Below are 27185 nucleotides of genomic sequence, written 5' to 3'. Positions count from 1 at the left end.
GGAAAAAACTTGTAATGTGTGTCCCATGTTGGGATTATCTGATTTAAATAAATCTTCCCATTCATAGAGCAAAACGACAAATTGAATGAAAACTCAAATTGATGGTTTAATTTAATTAAGGAGTAACTCATGCCCATGTACGTTTACACAGCCTGGGTACTTGTACTTCCTTTTCAGATCATTAATTCATTTTTGTGGTCACAGTCTAAGAACGTGTCATGGTTTCCATGCCTCAATAGGATGTCAGGATGAACAAATGTTACCACATTTGAATCTATTTGTGTATATAATTAGAGCTATGCCTTTTCATGAAGTCTGAGAATGAAATAGCATATAGAAATGAACATCATGAAATTAACTTGAGATCTTCTAACAGTTTTATTGATTGAAATGTAACGTTTTGACAACATAATGAGGAATCACACTCAGCTTTATGTATTGTAGTTATTGTTGCACAAATAATGTCTTTACAAGGAATGAAAATTAAATCACCATATGACATTAAATTAAACATATCAGTACTCTGTTATGGCAATATTCATAACTCATAGTTACCACAGAGCAAAATATCACTATTTAAAAACAAAAAGTAATTGAATTCTGTCATATCCTGACACATGACCAAGAAGAAACAAACTCAGCTTTTTTCCAAATAAACATGTCCAATATTTGCAGCGAACATCTGCAGTACGTGATGGTAAAGAAGCTCCCTTTAATTCCTGGAGTGGGACCAAGATTGCCTCGGTCATGCATTTATAACTGGTGTTTTCTAACAGAAGCGAATTCCTGGAGTGGGACCAAGATTGCCTCGGTCATGCAGTTATAACTGGTGTTTTCTAACAGAAGCGGCACAGGCACTTAAACATGGACATTAAACTGTACAGAGTCATGCAGTGATACAACACGGCCAACAGGGCCTTGTGGTAACAATCACCTATGAGCTGATTGAAGCATGTTTTATGCAATTCCAGCCAATTTGAAATCTATTACCATCCTCCCATCTTCTACACAACAGCAGAAATAAAAGGGAACCGACTTTATCATCAAACAACATATATACAGTATCATATAAATATACACATCTCCCACCCGCCACGTCTTTTCCACCACTGATTTTGGTTTGCGTTTTTAGCTATCGAGTGTGTCCACATTTTTTGCGGGAGAATGCAAAGCCATCCAGTTTGCATAAACACTATCATTGGCATATCTTGTAAAGACAGGGTTAGTGGCATCGAGTCTGTTGAGCGGTACCGGGCTCTTCTCTGGCCAGTTCGGGTATGACATGCCTAAAAACGAGAACATATCATTTTTTCTGCACTGAGGAAGCATTAAGTCCAGACAGTAAGGCTCTCAAACAAAACTCAGCTCAGCTTTTGAATATTTGACAGCATAAAACTGCATGAATGACTCGTGGTAGAAGCATGAAATCATTCTTTGGTCCTTTGATTATTTTTTGGTCATTCATGTAAATATTTCACTGTGGTGACATCGTCTATTCTATGACATTAGTATTGTGACTGCTGTTGTCTTTGCCATTTTATGTACAAGCTTTTAAATGAAATAGATAATCAGTCCTCTACTAAAAGGGTTTTTGTGTACTCCCAGAAATAACTGACATCAAGGAGTCTTATGCATAGCAACTGCCTTACTGCTGGCCGTTTTATTGCTTACTATTAATGCCATCAGTTTGTGGAGAGCTAACAGAGTCTTGCATATCTTGATATATGATCTACAAGAAGAGTTTAATTCAAAAGCCTTACTGCTTTCAGAACTGACTCCATCTATTGTAAACACTAATTTTCTGTAATATGTATGGAATATTACAGAGAGAGCATATCCAGAGCACACGGGACCTGTTTCAAATGTAAAACTTAACCTAAAGTGCTGCAAACCAATAGAAAATTCACATATGATGTAAATCATGAAACACATCTTAATATATTTCCCTAACTGAACATAATACATGTTAAGTTGTGTGTGTATATATATGAAAATGATTCATTTTTTATCAGTAGTAATAATACTTGTACAATAACACTTTTTAAAATGAATATTTCAAATAGTAGAGTACATCGGAAGCAGGTCCAAATGAAACATCTGATCCCTAGATCCAGACACTACAGCACTAAGTAAATCTATAAAACACAAGCAGTATTCATAAGTCAGTGGCAACCATGCCGTTAGCACAATCACAGCACTTCCTATGGAAGGCAAAAACATAAACTGATTTTGTTCCCTGTATTAGAATCGAGTAAATGCATGGGAAATTCTACCATAGAGCTTGTTTTCAATCCAAGTGGAGGGGAGGGTTCGAGGGAGAGGGGTGTTACTACAGTCCACTAAGGGTGTGTCCTCTTCAGAGAGAGAGTCGTCATATAGCAGGGCATCTGCTGGCGTGGAGGCCGCGAGATCCAGGTAGTCCTGATGAGAAGAAACACAGTTATGAAAATGAGACTAGCGGTATATAACTCTTCAGTGTAACATTACATATTTCATGTGAAAAAATGTTTCTTGAGAATTAGATTTTTTTTGATTCACTAGTCAACATCCTTGACTAGAAAGCAGGCTGTCAAATTACATTAGTTGCTAAATGTTAGCATAACAAAATGAATGACAGTACATTTAAGTATAAATATGGCCACTCTAACATTTAATTATCCAGAAATATAAACTTTTTTTTTTTTTGGAGTCAAGTTGCTGACAGTTCATCTGTGTTCATCCATTGTTTTAATTTCACATTGTCACTTATCTTGGAGAATTTTCATCTTTATGACAACATAAATGAATAAACATAGACTGCCATTCAAAATGTTGGGGCTGGCAAGATTTTTTAATAATTTTGAAAAAAGTCTCTTATGCTAAATCAGGCTGCATTTATTTGATTGAAAATACAGTAAAAAAAAAAAAAATCAATAAATAAACAAACAGTAATATTGTGAAATATTATTACATCTTGAAAATAACTGTTTTTTTATTTTTATTTATTTTAATATATATTAAAAGATGATTTATTCCTGTGATGGAAAAGCTGAATTTCAGCAGCCATTACTTTAGTCTTCATTGTCACATGAACCTTCAGAAATTGTTTTAATATGCTGATTTGGTGCTCAAGAAACACTTATAATTGTTATCAATGTTGAAAACAGTTATGCTGCTTAATATTTTTATGGAAATTGTGATAATTTTTTTTTTATTATTCTTTGATGAATAGAAAGTTCAAAAGAACAGCATTTACTTGAAAAAGATTTTACCATCACTTTAGATTAATTTAATGTGCCCTGATGGAATAAAAGTACTAGTTTCTTAAAAAAACTGACCCCAAACTTTTGAATCGTAATGTCTGTATTTGATCTGATTTGACTTTATTAATCCCAAAGGGAAATTCACGTCACAGCAAAGCTCACCACACAATAGACAGATAAAATAGAATAAATAAAAAAATACAAATATTGCACGATACTGTATTTCATACAGCCCTCCTTGTTTACACCATGTTATACAAAATGCAATTTAAAATTCTACATCAACCATCTAATATGACATTGATTATATAATCTAATAGCTGTTGGTAAAAATGACTTTTTATATCGTTCCTTATAACACCGGGCTCAGAATTGTAACACAGGCTCGAACTGTTTCATGAAGAGGATGACAATCTTGATTGATTATACTGACCAATTTATCAGTCATTCTATCCTGTGCTATCTCATCAATAGTGGGTAACACACAACCCACAACAGAACCTGCCTTTTTTATCAGCTTATTGAGTTTGCTCTTCTCCTTCTCCAACAATCCCCCTCCCCATCACAGATGATACTACAGAATCACAGAAGGTCTTCAAGTGACCGGACATACACCAAAGGATCTCAGTCGCCTTAATAAATGAATGCGACTCTGACCCTTCTTATAAACCTGTATCGTATTGTCAGACCAATCAAGCTTGTTGTTCAAATATACACCCAGGTACTTATATGGCGTGACAATCTCAATTTCTGACTCTTGTATATTCACTGGCACCACTTGATGAGGATATCTACTAAAATCAACCACAATTTCCTTGGTCTTACTAGCATTAAGCCTAAGACCATTTATTTCACACCAGTCCACAAAACTCTGATACATATATATATAGTAATTAGTATGTAAATGCTATTTTGATTGGAATGTTTGACTTCAGTCAGGTTCAGCTCAAGTTGTGTTTTGATTTATGTGGATTTGTGTCTGTGTGATTGTATGTGAGAGAAATGATTTGTTGTTCTTACTCGACTTTTCACCATCATCTTCTCAAGTTCTTTGCTGATGTCTGAGAAAGTGGGACGCTTATCTGGCTCTTGTTTCCAACAGCGAAGCATCAGATTGTACCTACATTACATAACAGAGAATTCATCACCTGATACAGAACATCTCTAAATAACTGATACCTTTAAGTGAAATTAAGTACATGCTGTGTTAGTAATATTATATGAGACATGCTAAAGTCATGTTAAAATGATATATATCACATGATGACATGGTGGTTTTAGAAAATGATTTGTTCATTCAGCTCTTAAATCTAGAACACATTCAACTGATGTTAACTATTAAACACACATTTCATCCGTGCAGTTCTCTGGTTTCTCCATCCTGTAGCCCGTCTTCAGAAGGTTGAAAAGCCGTTCTGGAGCAATGCCTGGATAGGGGTTTCCACCCAGAGTTACAATCTCCCATAAGAGGACACCAAAAGACCAGCTAATGAAAGAAAACAGAGAGAGATTGTACTGTAAAGTTGTAATGGAATAAGTCCTCACTTTAAAAATTATTTTTTTGTTTGTTCTTCATAATTTAATGTTTAATTAAATGTATTACTTGACATTTCTTTGTAATTATTTGTGAAATTTACTAGCAATTTCTGAGTAAATCATAAACCCAATTTCAGTGTATTCAGACATGCTAAATATAAATTGGTGACTGTCTGTATGGAAGCATGTGTTGCATAACTTACACATCACTTTGTGTGGTGTAGATGTGATCGAACAAAGATTCTATTGCCATCCATTTAACAGGAATACGACCCTAGAAATCGAGAGCACATTATGACAAACTATTAAGTCTAACAAATGTAAAACTGCATTACATGTGTGACATCCAAAGGTTTCTAGAGTACAAATATTCAAACATCTGTAAAACATAGGATGTAACTAGTTAAAACGAAACAAATTAGACAAAATATATCACCTTGCTCCTCTTCACATATGAATCTTCCTCATAAACATCTCGAGATAAACCAAAGTCGGATATTTTCATCTTCCTTCCCTCTGCCACCAGCACATTCCTGGCAGCCAGGTCTCTGTGAACAAGCTAAACATATTTCCTCTCATTATAACATCATTCTTTAAAACAGTATATATTCTGTGATGGACATTCCCTAAACTGCTGACAGACCTTCATTTCAGCCAGGTATTGCATTCCTCTGGAGCTCTGCCAAGCAAAGGAGATGAGGTCTCCCATGGTCAGAGCTCTCTCATCTGGGTTTTCCAAGTAGCTGGAGTTGCGGTTGGCATCATTGCCCATGTAGCTTGGTCCAACTTTCCGGCTCTCCCTCAAAAAGTTCCGCAGTGAGCCATACTTGGCGTATTCAACGATTAAGTATAATGGACCTGAACAGATGAGCTTGTATAAGCACACAGGGCAAACAGCAAACACAAATGCATGCCACATTAAACGGTTTTTCTTACCATCCTGGCTGCAAGCTCCATACATTTTTATTACATGAGGGTGATTAACCTGCTTGAGCAATGTGAACTCTGACAGGAGGTCTCGAAGCTCACTGTGAGATGCATTTTCTGTGGTAAAAAAAATGCATGCATTATACTATTTTTAAAATTAATCCAGTTTTTAGTGATTGATCAAATCTGCCTCAAAGTTGCATACCTTTCAACATCTTCACAGCAACTGTAGTGTATCCAGCTTTTCCTTTGAGGCGGAAAGCCGTGGCCTTCACAACCTTCCCAAACTCTCCCTCTCCAAGAGTCTTACCCAGCACTAGGTTCTTTCGTGGGAACTCCCACTTTGGATCTTCCTGTTAACAGAAATGTTCAAAATCGTTACACATCAAACAATCTCTTTAAAGGGGTCATATGATGCGATTTCAATTTTTCCTTTCTCTTTGGAGTGTTACAAGCTCTTGGTGCATAAAGAAGATCTGTAAAGTTGCAAAGACTAAAGTCTCAAATCCAAAGAGATATTCTTTATAAAAGTTAAGAGTTAACCACGCCTACCTAAAACGGCTCATTCTAACACGCCCCCACATATCTACCTCACTATGTGGGAAGATTTGCATAACGCCGCCCAAATGTTCACGCAAAGAAAGAAGGCGTAACTTTTATTCTCGCTATAGTATTGTTGCTGCCGCCATGTCGTGAAGAGCTGTGTGTTTCATTGTGAAAGCGAAACTACTTTGTTTGGTCTTCCAAAAGAGGACGATATCCGCTTCGTCATGCCTAGAGCTGATCTGTGCTGGTCGCTGAGGGAATACATTAACTGCTTAACTTTAAACCGCATAAACACATTTCATTACACCAAATACACAAAATAATGTTCTTTTTAGCAGCATCATATGACCCCTTTAATAATAATTTCATTAATCAGTTCCAATTTATACCAAAAACATCAACATGCATGAATTAACTAAGTAAAGACAATGAGCAAGACTTACGGGTATTTTGAAGGTTTCAATGGCCACCTGATTCTCCATGGAATCTAGAGAAGCTCGACGAACATTATTCGCTGAGTAACTGATTGGGTAGGATTGGGCTGGTCGGCGGAAAGTCATTTCAGCTGAGGCGATGGGAGGCTTAGGTGTGCTCTTCTGATAACGGTGGATAAAGTACCAGAACAGGATGATGGAGACAATGGAGAGGAGGACACCAGTTGCAATGATGGTCTTACACATGTCTTCACAAATGGCCACTGAATAAACAATTACAAACAAATCAATGGATTTATAACATTTTCTTTGGCAATTTAATTTTGTTTGCATTTTAACAACTATATTCTACAGATGTTTACATATTGTCCTCAAGAAAAAATAACCAAATTTATATAAATGAACCAGTTCAAAAATTTACATACCCTTAATTCTTAAAGGAGACCTATTATGCCCATTTTCACAATATGTAATATAAGTCTCAAGTGTCCCCAGAATGTGTCTGTAAAGTTTCAGCTCAAAATACCCCACAGATAATGTATTACATCATTTTGAAAATGCCTATTTTGACTGGAGGAAGAAACACACTGTTTTCGTGCATGTCTCTTTAAATGCAAATGAGCTGCTGCTCCCTGCCCCCTTTTCGAGAAAAGGGCTGTGCCTTTACAGCTGGTGCCTCAGATACTCTGCTAAAAAAATATTTTGATTATCATGTCTATACCGCTGAAATCATGCATTTTAAACTGTATTAGTTAAAACTTCTGATATATGGTTTTCTGAGCACACACATCCGAAGCACACGCGCAGAAAGCGGTGAGTACTAAACTAAGTTCTTTCATGTCTTATTGCACTTAAACTGTCAAATACACACAAGTTTATGTTAAAAGCACACATAAGTTACAAAAACAGTAGGTTATGTCTGTGAAGGTAAAAAGCTGGGAAAGAAATCACGTTTATATATGATCTGTGTGGCAGCAGCATAATATACAGTAAATAAATCAATAATTCCACTGCTCTCTTGTCTCCTCTGAGGCTGGGACTCTAAATAGTGTTCTGTGCTTGTCAGTGCAGCCAAAGACAGAACAGTTAGCATGCTTTGCTTGAACTTTCGCCATGGCATTAATACCGGTACACCGTTGTCGCTTTGCGAAAACAGAATGGTGTAAATCTACAGATTAAGGGGCGGTAATATTATAAGATCCCCTTTCTACATCACAAGGGGAGTGAAATCTGAGCGACTTGTTTTTTTTCACAAACTTGCAGAGAAAGGCTTACCCAAAAAAATGACTGGGTTGTTCTTTTTCACGTCTTCTGGGTTGGTAGATGCATTATAGCACTTAACACAGAAAAAGTCAGATTTCCATGATATGTCACCTTTAATACTCTGTGTTGTTACCTGGATGATCAATGACTGTTTTTATGTTTTCTGATAGTTGTTCATGTGTCCCTTGTTTGTCTTGAGCAGTTCAACTGCCTGCTGTTCTTTAGAAAAATCCTCCATGTCCAGCACATTCTTTGTTTTTCTGGCATATTCTATAAATGTGACTTTCCCAACCCTTCCAACAGTGACTATGAGTTTGACGTACATCTTTTCAAAATGAGGACAACTGAGGGACTCAAACACAACTATTATAATAGGTGAAAATATTCACAGATGCTCAAGAAGGAAACACAGTCCATTAAGAGCTGCGGGGTGTAAAGTTTTTGAATTTCATGTTTGGGGTAAATAGTACTTATTTTCTCTTCTGGGAACCTTGTAAATGTCATCTGTAGCTTCTGAAGGGCAAAAAAAAAATCAATCAGCTTACCTTCTGATTCATCCTTTTCACAGAAGCACCTTTCTGGAAAACAGTAGCAGGTCCCATGTCCAGCTCTGATTCCATACAGTTCCCTCTCATAACCACCGATTACAGGCTGACCTAACAAAAATGCACATTGTTATAGTTGCTGCACTTTCTAAAAGCAGAATCATGCTGGTCTAACTAAATAATACTAAATGCCACAAGCCACCAAAAAACACAATAAAAACTCAAATTTCTCTCACTGGAGCAATCCTGAGGACATATGGATATGTTTTTGCTCTCAATGGCATCACAGTAACCATCTGGACATGTGCGGAGGTCAGGGGAACAGGTGGAGTAATTTGGAGATATTCCGCAGAAAGCGGTGAGTACTAAACTAAGTTCTTTCATGTCTTATTGCACTTAAACTGTCAAATACACACAAGTTTATGTTAAAAGCACACATAAGTTACAAAAACAGTAGGTTATGTCTGTGAAGGTAAAAAGCTGGGAAAGAAATCACGTTTATATATGATCTGTGTGGCAGCAGCATAATATACAGTAAATAAATCAATAATTCCACTGCTCTCTTGTCTCCTCTGAGGCTGGGACTCTAAATAGTGTTCTGTGCTTGTCAGTGCAGCCAAAGACAGAACAGTTAGCATGCTTTGCTTGAACTTTCGCCATGGCATTAATACCGGTACACCGTTGTCGCTTTGCGAAAACAGAATGGTGTAAATCTACAGATTAAGGGGCGGTAATATTATAAGATCCCCTTTCTACATCACAAGGGGAGTGAAATCTGAGCGACTTGTTTTTTTTCACAAACTTGCAGAGAAAGGCTTACCCAAAAAAATGACTGGGTTGTTCTTTTTCACGTCTTCTGGGTTGGTAGATGCATTATAGCACTTAACACAGAAAAAGTCAGATTTCCATGATATGTCACCTTTAATACTCTGTGTTGTTACCTGGATGATCAATGACTGTTTTTATGTTTTCTGATAGTTGTTCATGTGTCCCTTGTTTGTCTTGAGCAGTTCAACTGCCTGCTGTTCTTTAGAAAAATCCTCCATGTCCAGCACATTCTTTGTTTTTCTGGCATATTCTATAAATGTGACTTTCCCAACCCTTCCAACAGTGACTATGAGTTTGACGTACATCTTTTCAAAATGAGGACAACTGAGGGACTCAAACACAACTATTATAATAGGTGAAAATATTCACAGATGCTCAAGAAGGAAACACAGTCCATTAAGAGCTGCGGGGTGTAAAGTTTTTGAATTTCATGTTTGGGGTAAATAGTACTTATTTTCTCTTCTGGGAACCTTGTAAATGTCATCTGTAGCTTCTGAAGGGCAAAAAAAAAATCAATCAGCTTACCTTCTGATTCATCCTTTTCACAGAAGCACCTTTCTGGAAAACAGTAGCAGGTCCCATGTCCAGCTCTGATTCCATACAGTTCCCTCTCATAACCACCGATTACAGGCTGACCTAACAAAAATGCACATTGTTATAGTTGCTGCACTTTCTAAAAGCAGAATCATGCTGGTCTAACTAAATAATACTAAATGCCACAAGCCACCAAAAAACACAATAAAAACTCAAATTTCTCTCACTGGAGCAATCCTGAGGACATATGGATATGTTTTTGCTCTCAATGGCATCACAGTAACCATCTGGACATGTGCGGAGGTCAGGGGAACAGGTGGAGTAATTTGGAGATATTCCTACAAAGGTAATACAATGACACAATTTGTCCTTTCGAATGATAGAAGCAGCTCCACAGTAATATGGTAAGTGCAGTGTATTGGATTCAAGGGCATTGTGGGTAACCTGTATCTCTGCTTTGTCTCCACTGGCATCTGCCTGTTGGGGCTGCCAGGCCTCGAGACGCCTCACACTCCCCTCGCTGTCTCTTTTCTGCACAAGCCAAAACCCGCTGCTCATCTAGCCTCATGAGATCTGCTATATGGCACAATCAGTTAGGAAAAACCTGGATCAAGAGCTGTAGCATTCAGCACTGTCATTCAGTCCTGTGAGCTAATGACCTTACCTTCACCCTCAAAAATAACGACGAGCTGTGTCTTGGCCTGAAACTTGTTCTGCTGCTCCTCTGCAATAACTATATATTGCAGCTCTTGGCACTGCGGTCTGCGTAACACCTCGGTGTCATTCACATAGAGCACACCGGTCTTCTCATTTGGGTTCTGTGCGAGGCCAACTGCTCTATAACATGACAGAGCATCAGCAGAGATGTTCCTGTCTGCGATCTCGAATTGATATGTGATATCAATGCCGTTAAACTTCAGACAGTTGTCCACACAGACACTTCCAATCTAAAAAAGACATAAAAGACACATTAGTGTCAATCCTCTGGAGTAATCTGTAAAGGAAATTGCAATTTCTTTTATCATACGAGAAATTTCAAATAAAAAAACAGCAACATTGTTGCAAACTTGCAAACAGGGGCATAGAAATGTATTGATATTTGTGAATTGTGATGGTTTTAGTTTTTCTTATGGCTATTTAACCACCTATAGCTATTTCATACACCAGCAGGGCTCAAAAAATCAAATCATGTTTGTATTATGTATTGATTTTCATACATAGCCAAAAGAAAACAAGACGCTGCATGCTCAGTGTCGTAACGTTAGCTTTGAGGCCTGAAATGTTTCTTTTCATTACACAAAAAAGTATTCTTTTGCAAAGTCTGGAAATTTCTTCAGGAATCGCTTATCTGTTTCTTAAAGGAAAAGTTCACCCAAAAGTGAAAGTTAAAATGTCTTAATGATGGGTTTGTTTCTTATAAACACACAGACATTAATTGATGGACTGGAGTCACATGGATTACTTGTGGATTATTGTGATGTGCTGTTTAAACTCTCATTCTGATGGCACCCATTCACTGCAGAGGATCCACTGGTAAACAAGTGTTACAATGCTAAATTTCTCTACATTTGATGAAGAAACAAACTCATTTACTTCTCAGATGGATGGATTGTGAGTATATTATCAGCAAATTTTAAATTTAGATGAACTATTCCTTTATATTTACAATAGCACTTCACTACTCCTGCTTGCATAGGTTCAAAATGACTAAAAAACATCATTAATGCACCTGGGAGTATGTTGTTGCTTTCAGTGACACAGTGAAAAAGTAGGTGACATTGGAGAAGTGAATAGAAACTGGCAGGATAGTCACATTGAAATGTAACAGCACTGTTCCCTCTGGGCCTGGGAAAGTGGTGTCATTGAGCAGGTAGTCCAACTGAAATGAGCGCTGCTCTGTCACAGACAGATTCTGACTGAGTTTCAGCTCTGAGGGCAGAAAACAGAATAAAGGACAATTCAGTACGTAATGTAAAAAAGCTATTCAAGTCGTCTTGGACTAACAGGTCACGTTTATTCAGCAGCAGCCATTTCAAAGCTTTTGGAACTTTTGATATTTAAACACATTTTTAAAACAATAGGAATCATATGCTTTATATGTAGAGAAAAACTAAATGATTTTCAGTTTGTACCAAACACATGTGTCTTCTTGACGCATGACAGATAAAAACAAAAAATGTTCTACTGTACAGTCGGCTCAAAATATCAAACATGTTGGACATACCGTCAGTTTATTAATATTTGGTGAATCGATTCAGTGCGGTAATCGCTCAAGTGAGAGTACAGTACATGATTTTTTACATATCAAAAAGTCGTTTTCTTATTTATGTGTAAAAAATTTAATATGGAAAAAATACTCTGTGCACCTTTAAGACAAGAAATATGTAATGTTATTTTTTTGTACTCACTGTATTCATGAACTGTCCCGCGAACATTTCCAAAGATGGCTCTTTCTTCCCTAAATTTGTGTTCAATAGTAAAAGTGTTTTTGATCCAGGAGTCATTTGCCATTAAGGTGCCCTCTAATTTATTTTCAATTTGGTTTGTGGGATAAACGGGCGTTGTGTCCCTGTCGTATACAAACAGAGTTCCATAGACAGTACCCTACAAAAGAAAACAGACTACCATTATTCGATACTTTCATATTTCTTTTACAGTATATGATCCTAAGAAGGCTATGAAGATGTGAGACGGTTGTGTTTATAATGCCTGATACCGACCTCACTGCGGTTAAACTCTATTTTGATGTCCTCAGTATCAGTCCCATTCACGTAAGGAGGATTATCGTCCTCATCATAGATGTCCACGTGCAGAGAACTGAAGAACTTCTCCAGCTTTTCTTCTGTCCGTATTATACACACTAAATCCAGATGGTACGATTCCATCTCCTCACGGTCCACGGGCGCCGTGACCACCAGTTCTGAAGTGGAGCCGTCGACAGCAAATGGAGCTGGAGAGACTGAATTCAATACAAGTGACAAGAGAAAATTCATCTCACCGAACTGTAATATACAGAAAGCCTTGACATTTACACTGGGTTTGGTTTGTACCTGCTTCCACTCCATAACTGATGGTGTAGTTGGGGCAAATGTTCATGCGTGTAAAGCGCCGGAGCTGCCGCAGGGCCCCTGGCATACGGTTCTCTGTGATGTGGGGTTTTGAAACCTTGTCAGGGAAACACAATGTTTTCAGCTCGACCTGGCCACAGGAGGGCGCTGTGTCATTAATGAACATCAGTTTGACCTCCACTGTGGAAAGGAAGGGGCACAACTGTTTCTGCACGAGCAGTGGAGAGACTCCAACCTTCAGGTTTAGATCCTTCACAGACCTGACCGAGCTGCTGCCTGGAGGACAGACATCATGTGTCCTTTAACAAGAGTGTCATTCATCCCAATGTTCAACTCTCTAGGTTCTCTAGAGACACTATTATGAAATATGGTCTGTAAATATACAGAATTGCATTACATTGCATTGAAAAATAAAATTAAGACTTAAGACATATATTTGTTACCTTATTGGCAAGTTGTTTTAAGCATAAACTAAATTTAGCGACTACACATAAAGATGAGAAACAAAAAAACTATTTGCAAACTTAATAAATAAAGACATATTCTTGGAAATAAAGAGATGTTATTATCTTTTTGGATCTCAGGTTAATTTTTCTTAGTTAAAATAAATCCAATTAAGTATGTTTTAAGCATAGATATTTAGATATGTTTACAGGAAAAAAGACATAAAAAAGAAAAAAATATATTAATATATTTAATATATTAAATACTTATTTTTATATGACATATATAAGCACAAAACTTTCAGTGATACAGGAGACAGTATCACTTACATTAAAATAATGGTCTATACTAGATTATGTGATATATCAGCAAAATATTGAGCAACATTACAAGAGTTACAAATGTAAAATTTAAACAGATGAATATAGGCATATAGGTAAGCATTCAAACACATAAAGCTGTGTTAAACTCACGTATACTACTGAAGTCGCTCCACTCCAGGGTTTTGTTCATTGAAAGGACCCCAGTTGCCTCATCCATGTGAAACCATGATGCATAAGTGTCTCTATGGGAGCACAGGGTGAAATAGGGCCTCTCTGTAGTGCTTTCCCGCATTGAATGGACCTGAAGGACTGGGGATCCCTGTGGCTGACCCACGTAGATGCTTTCTGTGTACAGCCTTTGAGGAAAATACAGTCCAAGTGAACCTGTCCAAAACACACATGAAATGTCACACTGCATGCATCATGGACATTCCTTCATTTATCCTCAAGTCACAAATGAAAAAATCTAAAGGCAATTTAATCAAATACAACATTAAAGCAATATTTTGGGTTCAATACAAATTGAGGTTAATCAACAGCATTTGTGGCATAAAAATTCATGTTCCTCCATCTAAAAAAAGAATAAATAATATACTCGATTGCTTAAAAGCCTTTTCAGTGTAAAGGTTTTAAAATCCAGTTTGTTGCCATTAAAACTTTACATCTAAAATGGCCATAAAAATGACAATTTTACAGCTCAAATAATACATAAGTTTTAACAAAATAATGAATTAAAAATGGGTCCCTTTCACTTCTATTTCCTAATCAATATTTTTTTCTTTTTGTTTTAAAGACGACAGACAGGTCCAAATTATTGTTTTTGTGGTAATCAACATTATGCCTCAAAATTTTGTTGACTGAGCTTAACTTTATATTACTGCATATTTCTTTAATTTTGCCTTCCTCTTCTTCTACTTAAAAAAAAAAAAAAAAAAAAAGAAAAAAGAGAGAAAAAAGTCCTTCAAATAATGTTTACAGGTATTTTGTGCAAGTGCATTTTGGTAAAGCAATACTGGATTGTTGATTCTCTCTAAATGATAAAAACAAATTTAACCTCTGGTGCTCATGATGCACTCAGTAGTTTGCAATTAAATCTTTCTTTATTGATCTGCTTCTTATCTCAAATCTGTTGTACAACAGAAACGTCCACGCAAGTAGACAGGTTACACAATGAACTCATTAAACACATCCGCTTTTCTGTTGAAATAGCCCTCGCTCCTCTGTCATCGAAAAATGAAACAGCGTCTCATATGACATTGACATTGGTCTTTTAATGAATTTCTCACATGGTCAATATGATGCGGTCTCCGATTCTCCTTGGTTTCACCTTGGGAAGTTTAATTACAGTGGATAACATAATACTGCCTAGAAATGAATCATTACCTGCAGGACGAGTGTGGATGGAGGTGAGGGGGGAAGGGTAATCTATAAAACACTGTAAGATCCCCATGTGTTCTACCAGTAAATGGAGATGCAAGTGTTCAGGCTGTAATTATATCTCTCCTGTGTTCCTGTCCGACGACGGTGGGCGGCCACTTAGGAACATACTAATATCATTAGCAGACAGCAAAACTAGATTTTCTATTTCTGTTGCTGCAGTTGAAGCCTTGTCTCTGGTTTCAGACATTGATTTAATTTAGCTGTGCTGGGATGACAGGAGGCCGGATTGATGGATACAATGTGGCCAACCTTCCTGAAGGAACACTACAACTCTTTTTATTAAATGCCTTGTCAAGAAACAAAGACAACACAGAACTGGTTTGTGTTCCTCTATTTATGGGGTCGCCAGTCGCATTTGCAGACATAAAACATTCTTTGAAGACCTCATGTGTTCAAAATTAAACTTTTGCGGTTTGTAGTGGATTTCTAGCTTTGAAGCCATGATAAAAAGCTTAACAGATACAGATACACACTTCTACATTTACATTTATCATGTAGGGAAATGGAACAAAAACTGTTGATGACTCATCTCACACACTCAAATTTTTATCCAATCAAACGCTTTGTAGAACGGAAATGCCCCTCCCCCAAATATCACCTGAATAGCAAAAGCAATACAGTCCTGAGGGATGAAGTAGTTTTGTAGTCCAAAACCCAGCCATATTAGCACTCCCGGTTCCAGAGTTCTGCCAATGTGTTATTTTTTATTTTTTTGGTTATATGGCTGAAATAGTGTGTGCGGTTACAACAAACTCATATTTTCATGTTTTATTCCATTACATAAAATACATTACTAATGCACCCTTGTGATTTTTTAAAGCTTCAACGTATTAAGTAGCTAAATGGGTCTCATGGGACTCAATGGGAATCATTTGTTGGTCACAGAGCTTATTTTCTCCAAAAGAAACAAAAAGCAATGGCAATACAAAAGCAATGAAAAAATCCAATGGGGGATCGTGTTTTGTCAAGGGATGCTAACTTCCAGTTAAAGGATATAGCCTAAAAAAAGGACAAGCTCTTTGATATGTCCCACCTTATTTTCCTGTTTCAGTATATTTCTACCTAGGAATGAAGTCAACAGGCCATTTAAACATTTTTTTTTAATATGATGCATCAAAAAATGCATTTAAAAAATGACTATGATGTGATAAAACTGTAACAGGTGTGACATGACCAGGCCCTGAACCAAAAAATACTTGAAAATATTGCCTTAAAAGAAGCTGTGTACACTAAGCCGTGTAAGGTGAAATCCATGTTGTATTTCAGATGCGTCTTTCAGTGAAAGTCGATAGTACAAAGTAAGGCTTGTGTGCTTGGTCTCATAAACCATAGCCGCAGGAGAGCTGAGGGATGGCAGCATTAATCTTAGCTGATGCAGATACTGTGTTGAACAAGCCACTGGATTTGCTGTGACACTCATTCATCATCCTGTGTCAGTGTATCAGGTGGAGTGCTTAGCAGCGCTATGCCACTCTAAGATTCAGAGCAGCACTGATAGCATTTACTTTCATTTGTACTTAAATAATCACATGAAATTGGAGTAGTTGTGTGGTCCTCCTGGGATAAGGAAGAACATTGTAATACAAGCAAAACCCCTTGCCTTGTTGTTCCACTGTAGAATTCATGGATTATGACTGACATCTTTTTACATCTGAAAACTACACAAATTATAGAAGCATATAGGCAAGGGTGATCACTTATCCAAATATTTCTATATACTGCACCACAGTGTATGTGTGGAATATCTTTTAAACGTGTGCTATATGCAGCAATGCACACTGGAACACCGTATCCCAAAATGCAATGCTTTCAACTTGACCCAGCATTTTCTGTGTGATGAATAAACCATAAGTATTACAGCCATGCTTTTTGAAATTATTTAATCAGACAGCCAAGAGTTGACATTGTTATACATTTTCCAATGAAGTGGATTAAAAATGCAATAAAACTCTGGGCCATATAAATGATCAGTCAGCATTTAAGATTTAATTTATTATTATTTGTTGCTATAAAAGTAGCCTACATATTGGCTCATATTGGATATGTAATTGTGCATGCTACAGTAATTTCTTGTATTTTTACGTTTAGATTACCTTTGCTGTCATCTAACACTCAAAGTCCATTTTCAAAAACACTAATAATTTAATGACACTGTCATCTTAAGCAGATCTCTAAATAAATATCCATTTTTAATACTGTACTGTACTGTACAAATATGCAATGTGATAAAGGCAAGTGGCAACAATGTAGCCAACCACTTTATAATGTGAAAAATAGATTATGTTCCACATACTACTTTTCAGGAAGAGTAAGTATCCAGTGGTCAGTTTACATTTGGCATTAACTACCTTCATCTGGATGTCATTCAGACATGCATTGAAAATGCAAGCGTAAATGCATTTGCAAATGGAATGTTTTGATATCTGTTTGTTCTGGTCCTAAGGTTGTTGAGGACGCATTGTGATTGGATATCAGTATAATCTAAATAATCAGTGTAATCTAGTCATCATCCATGTATTAAGTCATGATATGTCAAATACTGTTTCCGGGTCCAAGCCTGCACTGTGTTTCAAGCCAGAATACAATCTCTACAGCTGTTTTTCGGGATTCATTTATGGCACACTTTTTAGGCAAGCTTAACAAACTCTTAAAGATGGTCTCCACCTCACACCCAGGTGTGAGTCCCAGACAACAATATTTTCATGATTCAAAAAAGATGAATAGCTCTATGGGCAATTGAGATTTCACTATGGAAATACAATCGTTAAAGAACGTGAAAGCGCACAATAGAGAATATACAGGAGACGGTTTTAATAATAAACACTCTAGGAAACATTACCTCACACTATTTCAAATAAGGATGAACAGAGGAAGAGGGAGGACTCAGGGTTTGCTCTGTCCACATGAACGCGATTATTTTTAAAACCGCAGCTTTTTTTACGCGGTTTGGCCATTCGTCCACACGCAAACGCAGCACTCGTTCACTGAAACCGAACATTTTTGAAAACGCCTGCCAGGGTGAAGATTTTCAAAAGAGTTTTTGGCTTGTGACGTCGGAGCCTGCCCTGTTATCTCCGCCTACTGGAAACTTTTTCAGGCTTCTGATTGGCCAACATGGCTTTAAGGTTGAAATTATATCGCCACCTGTTGGTTTGGCATGCTCTTGACAGTGCCTCATAGCATGCATTTGCGTTTTCATGTGGACGGAGATTTTTTTAAAAACAGAAGAAGGAAAAACTCATTTGTAAGACGTTTATAAAAAAATACCCGTGTACGTGTGGACATGGCCTAGTACACAGGACAAATAAAGGGTATTAATGACTTAATAAATAGACACCAGGTGGACAGGATAACTAATCAGACAACTCAGGAAAACTAGGTCACAATGCAAGGAAGACAAAACTCAAAACGCAATGAAACATAGCAGACATGTAACAACAGTAAGGGTTAGGGCTATTAGCACCACTTGTTATTTACTTTTGGTCTTTGCCATTTGGACCCAGAAACAATGACATCAGACTTAACAACTGGATATTTCTGATATTTTTGTTTTTGAAAGAAACCTTAGCATTTCACTTGAAGAGGAAGAGTACTCTTTATAATCACGGAAACTATTGTGCACTTCAGTGAGAGCACTTTCCTGAAAATTCAAGTTAAAAATGTCTAAGTTGTCTTATTTATGTTGTGTATACAATATATTGGTTATAATGAGAGCATTTGCAAGAGTAAAGCATGTGCTGAACAAAACTGGTTGTGAGCGAGATCTGCTCTGATTGGCCATTCCGTTATGGCTTTACAAACAGCTGATTGGCTACAAATTTCAGTGCCGAAAAAAAATGTTGTAAATGAAAACTTTTAACACAGTTTGAGTACATCTAAATACTGTTAATCACAGCAGCCAAAATCAAAATTGCATTAGTGTTTTTTTATTTTTTTCAATTATTTTTGCAGCACTAATTATGCAGGGAAAGGAGATCTGGCCTGTTATCTGGATACAGAAGCTACTTGATGGGGAGGGGACAAATGTAAACGCATGATCATGCCAAGTGTAAACAGAGTTTTCAGTAAGTAGCAAGCTACTGTTCCAATCTGAAGAGAGAGAAGTAAAGAAGTGTTGGCCAAAACCAAATGTTTGCAGTGATTAATGATTAAACGTAGACAAGGATCCAACAAGCATGAAAAAATTGCTCTAGCAACACTGTTACAACTGCAATTTCAATGTATCAATCAGTTTGTCGCCTTAATAATTCACGTAAATGATGTGTGATTAAATGTAATGAAGAACAAAGTAAATACTTTTCATGAGGACAAGTTTAAATATGTTGATCTTTATCAGTGTGTGTGTACAGTATGTACATTAATTTCACATTAAGCATTTAAAGAAAACCATTAACTTTCAAATTGTTACTCTTTCCAAAAAGCTTTTAAGCTCAATAATCAGTGTTTTGGTGGTCCTAGCCAAGGTAAGAAATAATATAAAGCAAACTTCAAGTCGTTTGAGTTTTAAACTTTTGTGGTGTGGCAGCTGCAAACTACAGCTATCCAACTGATTTGAATCATTCCAAATTCAATTTATTTCCAGGCCGGAAGCCAACAGAAAGCAGTTTATATCAAGCTAATTAACTCACAGAATCAAAAGCAGTACACAGCAGGAATGATGCTGTGACATCACAAGATTGACACGAGGTATTCAGTGAGTCAAGTATAACGGGATGTGACACGTGGATGAGCATTATGCGAGTATTAAGGTGACGGCAGAAGGGTGGATGTTTGGAGTTTCGACTGATCACTTGATCAGATTGGGCTCACTGCTCTGACCTCTCACAGTGTACACAGTAAACACTATGATGCAATCTGACATATTGATTTCAGCTCACAGGCGAATTGACTTTGAACCTAACGCGCACATACGCACAAACGAGACAGGTAAAGCTTAACAACCGAAATCACGTGTCATATTAATTTTGAATTAGACATTATATAAAACATCTGCACATAATTTCCATCAGTGATTCATTCAGTGTTGTTATGGGTCAAAAGAAGGTGTGCCAGCTCTCTTCATCTTAACCTAGAGTGACCCATTTCTGATGATGCAACAATTTAATCAAATGACGAGAAGAGACCAATCAGTTCTGAATATAAATAAATCCACTGTCATTGCAGACAGAGCATTCATTTGAAATCAAACAGACATACTGTATATGATGACCTGAATTAGCGTCAATCTCTGCAATGGTGTGTGGCCTGCATGTTTTCAAGCAAGATGTCTCAGCGAGAGAACAGGTTAATGGATAGACAACCTCTGGACCGGGCTGCACAAAGACAGGAACTCAATTAGCTCAACATGCACACCGTCGCATAAATGTACCATCTATGAGATCATGGGAGCTGGAAGAGTGCATGGGTCTTTCTTGCCATTTCCTTGAACTCGTCAAAAGGCGGAAACAAGCAAGTAGTCAGAGCAATCCACTTTCCATAATCCACTTACTCCTCAAAGGGCTCCATTCATGACATGCTGTATGTAAACACAGGGATGTGTTTGTTGCAATCACTAGCATTCTCATCTAGCTTCATGTCTATAGCTACAATGGCTGTAAATATCACTGTAGTGTAATCTTGATAATGATTCAGTCTGACAATCAGAACTTATTTTTTTTGGATCATCATAAAGCATGTGGATGTCGGCCTCTTGGCCCCTGCCCTTTTGGCCAAGGTCAATGTGAAGAGCATTTGTCCCCAGTGATGACCCCACTGAGAAGTAACAGGCCAGTCAATAGCAATATTAATTAACAGCCGAGCACATTCAGCCGATAACCGTCCTGCATTAAGCACATGTAAGGATGCGTATGTAAAGGATGCCACATGCTCTCATGTTGCATGTATGTTAAATAAAAGTCCAGCCTGAATATAGTACTTTAGTAGTAGCATCCTTAATTTTTGGACATTTTTATGATTAAAAATCATAAATGATAAGCTATAATAAGAAGAAGAAGAAGAAAAAGAAGAATAATTATAAGAATTGTAAGAGGACTAATCAAAGTAAACATACTTAATTACTAAGCAAAATGATTAAGACTCCATCTCTATAATATAGTAATGAGAATCATTACTCTGTGACCACAACGATTTAATTAACTAAAAGGCTGCCAATTACGCTATAATTCAATACGGAACTATTATTATTGATTATTATGGTTAAATTCCCCTCATTCTAATGTGCACTGGTCCCTTTTCTTCAGTATGCGACACTAAGAAGGTTTAAGATTCAAGCAGAGTGGTTTAAAAAGACAAGAATCATACAATTAGTACACATTATTGTATTAGCCAAATGCAACATGGTAGATTTCTATAATAGAATCAGAAAAGAGTACAATTAAACATATCTAAAGTGTATATCTAAAGCTGTTATCAAACAACTACAATATTATCGATCATCATCAGAAATGCAATGTCAGAAATGTAATTCAGCATCCCATCAACCGTAAGCATGGAATGGACGTTCGTCATTAAGTAATCTAATTTCACATCTCCTGTGGGAAAAGGCAGCATGTTTGTATTTACTTTATAATCTCTTTTGGGATTGGATGGGACATTAGAGCTCATAAATGAGGGACCTTTGAACAACATGTTCTCTTGGATGGTATCATTACGATAAGCAATTACCAACATTATTCACTTAATGTTATAATATAAGCCTGAGACAGAGACAAAACAACAATCAAGATTAGACTAAACACCGAAACAAAACCTGAAAGCCTTTTTTCTGTTCCTCTTTCGTTTTTTGGACAATATTTTGAAATAACCTCCAGTGTGATTCATTACTCAGTATGTTCCTCAGTGTTCCCCTCCACTGCTTCAAACACATACTCACAATTTTTATGACTTTTACCTGCTGAGTCTTAAAATTCACAGTGCATGGTTGAAATAGGCCAGTGGGTGAATTTACATGGACTATTGAGTTTGAGCTGTTAGGTCATCAAGAGCTGGCATTTCCTAAATGCTAAGTCTTGCATTTTAAAAGTGCAATGTAAAACCAACCATGTACTGAAAAAAATTTAACCTAAAATGTAAATTAATTGATTTTATTCAAGTCAGAATATTATTTAACATCACTGAAACAAGCTAAATACATTTGATTACACCAACCACACTGAATTTAAAGATTAGATCAGGTATAAATAAGCAAATTTCCAATGTTTCAGTAAAAGGGATTCCAGAATTAATGCCAAGGTTGTATCTGCATTTTAAAAAGTCTCAGTGTAGTTGAGACTCCACTGACTCATTTCCAGGTAATGAATAAATCTTAAAATGACAGCCATTCACAATTCAGCGCCCTCCCCCCTCCAAACACACCACCAAAGACCAAACGAGGACAGTTAAGTCCTAACTAAGCCGTTGTGTTGGTTGCTCACTGTTGTAAATGATCAGTCAAACACACCATGAATCGATGACCACTAGAAAATAACACGTAAAGACCCATGTAGAAATCGAGAGCCCCAAACGCCCTTGGGACACAATTTCAATCAATGTCTTCTTGTCCTTCCACCAAAGCAAATTAGATTCCACTGATGCACGGGGTGGAAATATGACCCATAACTAACTAAAGGATCTGGGCTACGACTCCAATAGGTACAAAAGCTGGACAATTAGTCCAAATGTGGTTTCTGGTAGATTCATTAATGTCCATGTACAATGGATTATCATGAGGACAACAGCCTTTATTATGACACTGAATCAAGAAATGGCACAGAAACCACACTTAAGGCACTAGCCTATTTCTACCTGATCTAACCCTTCAGTTTACTTTTGATGGTGTATTCTAATGCATTTAGAATGATTCAGAGATAAATCATTGCTAAAAAACTGTTCAGATAAATATTTTTCACTTCATTTAGATTTTTTAAAACTTTTTCAATGTATCAGTATAATTGTGTGTACAATAACACAATACATCTTACTTTTGCTTTATATGTCCATGTACAATGGATTATCATGAGGACAACAGCCTTTATTATGACACTGAATCAAGAAATGGCACAGAAACCACACTTAAGGCACTAGCCTATTTCTACCTGATCTAACCCTTCAGTTTACTTTTGATGGTGTATTCTAATGCATTTAGAATGATTCAGAGATAAATCATTGTTAAAAAACTGTTCAGATAAATATTTTTCACTTCATTTAGATTTTTTTAAACTTTTTCAATGTATCAGTATAATTCTGTGTGTACAATAACACAATACATCTTACTTTTGCTTTATATTAAACTGTTTAATGAATGCATTTACAACCTTAAATAATATGTCTTTAAAAATAGTCTAAAATTTTGCTAACATTTTACAATATTAGGTCATTGAGCTTCATTAAAGATTTAAATAAAATGAAAGATTTGGCCTAGATTTTCTCCTTTTCTTTAGGGTATCTACAGAAAGAATAAGAAAAGTAAGTACCAACATCAAATCTGTTTTTCCAATCATGCTAAAAGTAGAGATGACGAAGGGGAAATGGGCAGGATTTATATACACTGCTCAAGACACAAACTAAACTAAATCATCTAATGCAATAAAGTCCAAAATAAAACATTGTAATGTATCAAATGAGATTTATCGGTCTGCAATGACAGTTGATGAAAATGATTGTGCTGATGCAGGAAGGATTGTGAGGTGGTCTGAACTTGATTCCCTAATGTTACTTCCCATCGGATGGCCGTTCTCCTGTGGCCTGATCATGAGGAAATACTTCTTGGGTGAGGGTTTTAGAGGTCAGAAGCCATGGCACTCCAACAGATAAAGTAACAGGGTCAAAGCTGTGTATCCACAAATCAATGCCTCGCACACAATACATGGCATGGGGTCTGGACTTATTTTATGCAAACAACTAGTGTGATGGAAAGCTATAGACAGCTGTGTGACTTTAGAGGTCAAATGATATAGTTGATTATCAATCGCACATACTCTCCTTCATTAAAGAAGCTCATCACCTTATTAGTCGTTCATTAATTTAAACATTGTATTTACACATGCAACATTCACTGCTGAAAATAAACAGTATGCACAGATGATATTGACAAAAAAATGATTAATTGATTTTTTTGCTACCATGTTTTTGATGACTGGCAGAGTTCCTGTTTTTCAATAAAGGTTCTTTATTCAAATGCATAGCTCCATTAAGAACCTTTAGCATCCATGGAACCTTTCCATTGCGCAAAAGGTTCTATATGTCCTTTAAACGTCAAACCATCAAAGTTTGATGACACCAGACAGAGATACATGATTACACGTATCCCCAGCATGGAAAAAACCCATTGCTTTTGTCATCATCCATTTTCATGGGATGGCTTGTCATAAAATAGATGAGATCCATTTTGCGAGAGGCGCTGCCAACCATCCTGTGTCTTTAATGAGGGGTTTTAAGCCTCATCTGTTATCAGAGCTGTGTACTCTATTATTTTACTGGCAGTATCTTTTCGGAAGACAAACACATTGTGTTTGCCCAGAGCTAAGCACACCTGCTGCACACCTGCCCTCTGACCACCTCTCGGCACCAGGCTTTTGTTTTTCCTCACGGCAAAGAATCAAGGTGCTTCCGCATCATCTCTAATAAAGGTTCAAACAGGAGCTGTTCAGTAGGATGAAATCTAATCATATTGTTCCTTACCACCTGGTGATTATCAAGGCAAAAATCATTTAAATGTTTATTTAAGGTAAATTCAAAAAGTTCATGTTGAGAATGATCAATTAAAATGTAAACTCACACTGAAAAATACGACAGCCACAACATCACTGCCCCCAGAGAAAATTGGATGGAAAAAATAATATATTTAAATAAATAAACAGACTTGTACATGCAAACATCAATATATAAAGTCAAACCTTTCTGAAAATGACAAATAATGCCTATTAATAAATAAAAATATTCATGAGAATATCATATTACAACAAAAACATGCCTGTTTTTTTCTGTATACTAACAAGTTTTATATAGTTAGTTTACTTTATTACTTGACTAAAATGCTTTATTACAAGTGATTTAATAAGCATCACAATTCCCCGTCAATATAATCATGCCACACAAAAACTTGCATGACAACATGCACACGGCTCATTTGAAAAAAAAGAATAAACTGCTTCCAACAGACCATATCATTGCTGATTTTACTTGTATTTCAGGGAATTTTGCTTCGATTGTACAATTCCTGGTAGTTTATTGGACAGATGAATACTTCATGAGTCAACAAGACCATTAAAATGCAATTTCCCGTCATAATTTAGACAGAGATTCAGTTAACATCAGAATGCATCTATGGTTGTTTAGTCACTTTTGACTCTTTAAGTAATGTTCATTCAGTCATCATTAAATAACCTCACCACCATCAACACCATTCAAGAACCATATTGAGTGAAGACAAATGCAACACTTTTGCATTCACACACTGCCAAATGTCTTCCGAATTACCAGAATAGCTGTGAAACCTCTGCTATGTTCCACTTGTCTGTATTCTGGCCACACACTGAGATTTAAGATCTATTCAGGAACAAGTTCGACTCTAGTTAATTCCAGTTATTTTGAGAGGTGTGTTAGTACAGTTGGGCAGAGGGGTTTTACATGGGATTACAATATAATGACGTATAGAGACATGCGTATTGCTTGCATGAACCATGTGGCACATTAGGGTTGGACATATTTTGGCTTCAGCACCAGATTGCCTCTACAAAACTGTCTGGTAAATCTCTCCAGTAGCAGTGGCCTGTGAATGGGGGCAGATGCAGACCCCCTAGATATACAGATGTTTTGTCTGTTGTTTGGAGCCAGCATATAGTTACACAGAAAATAGGATGCATAATCAAACTAAACGTATACGTAAAATGACAAATAAAATGTATTTCACAAAATTTAGGATTTACCATAAAATGTTATTAAAAGTGTGAAATACAGTACTTTGATCTTCATTACTTGAATTAAATTCAGAATTTCCAGAAAGCAAAACTGACTGATATCTTTGCAGTTTTTATATCATACACTTAATAATAATAATAATAATAATACACTTTTCAACAAATAAACAGAATAATAATAGATTTTTCAACGAATAAACCAAAGTAAATGTTTTCCATGAATCAAAAGCTTCCTTGAGAAAACCTGAACACGAGAACACAATTTCCAAAGGTTCAGCGTAGCTTACTGTGTTTCAAAATGTATAGATCTATTCATATAAATGAAGAGGCCTCATAATATATATTTAATGATATATAAAATGATCCAATGGAAAAAGAGCAGTTATGTTACATTATGTTATGATACCAATGCATGGAGCAGGGTTTTGTTTCAAAACCTAGTAAGCACACTACCTACACCCTTAAAACAGGTTGTTTTTTCAGGATCTTAGGTTCTGCAAACAACCCTCTTAACCCAACTAAAAATGTACACTATCTAGGGTTCTTTTGTAATTGTTATTTAAAAACGTTTATGATGCCACATTACAGGTTCTTACGATCTGGGTTGTAGGATGCTTTCTAAAGAACAAGGGAATAAAAATATCTTTGAGCAACGTAAAACTTTGCTCAAAACGCAGTCTAGGTAGGCAGCTATCTAGGTTTTGAGACACAGCCCCTGTGTTGTCACTGAAGGATGCACATTAGAGGCGACAATTCTATTTAAGTTAAAATACGACAAGTGTAATGCTCATGTACTGCCTCTGAATAGTAATGCAACCATTCTAGCTCACAACACAGTTATTTACCCCAAACAAAGAGGGCTAAATTGCGTACACTTAGCGCGAGGTGACATCAGACTGTTATGGAGTAAATCCTTACCTTTAGATAGGAGAAGCAGGATCACCGCGATGTCTCCCCAAACGATTCCACGCGTAGTTCCCATACTTGTCAATCATAAGTGTAATTTCACAATGAACAGGCAAAAGTGTTTTGATTCCTAAAGAATAGAACTTTACAGTGTTAACGATTCGCGCGAAGGAGCCACAAAAGTCCTTAACGTGAGTGTCCCATTGACGGGTGACTGCAGCGCGAGCTGCTGGACCGTCAGCGCGAGCGCATTC

General features: G+C 36.7%; 1 protein-coding gene across 1 annotated transcript; it reads right to left on the bottom strand.

The window, feature by feature from the left end:
- Nucleotides 1-791: 791 nt before the first annotated feature.
- LOC107666456 (proto-oncogene tyrosine-protein kinase receptor Ret-like) lies at nt 792-27185 on the bottom strand. Its single transcript, XM_016457778.1, has 20 exons — nt 26944-27185; nt 13841-14074; nt 12906-13199; nt 12576-12814; nt 12264-12459; nt 11585-11784; nt 10520-10802; nt 10300-10431; nt 10083-10193; nt 9847-9957; nt 6695-6948; nt 5911-6058; nt 5715-5822; nt 5422-5636; nt 5215-5337; nt 4982-5052; nt 4591-4728; nt 4263-4362; nt 2274-2421; nt 792-1286 (listed from the first exon to the last, which is right to left on the bottom strand). The coding sequence occupies exons 1-20, from the start codon at nt 27005-27007 to the stop codon at nt 1129-1131; spliced, it is 3327 nt and encodes a 1108-aa protein (XP_016313264.1). The 5' UTR covers nt 27008-27185; the 3' UTR covers nt 792-1128.

The sequence above is a fragment of the Sinocyclocheilus anshuiensis genome, unplaced genomic scaffold (genome assembly GCF_001515605.1).
Source record: "Sinocyclocheilus anshuiensis isolate Anshui unplaced genomic scaffold, SAMN03320099.WGS_v1.1 scaffold63, whole genome shotgun sequence".
Taxonomy (NCBI): domain Eukaryota; kingdom Metazoa; phylum Chordata; class Actinopteri; order Cypriniformes; family Cyprinidae; genus Sinocyclocheilus; species Sinocyclocheilus anshuiensis.
This window is presented reverse-complemented; position numbering and strand designations above follow the sequence as displayed.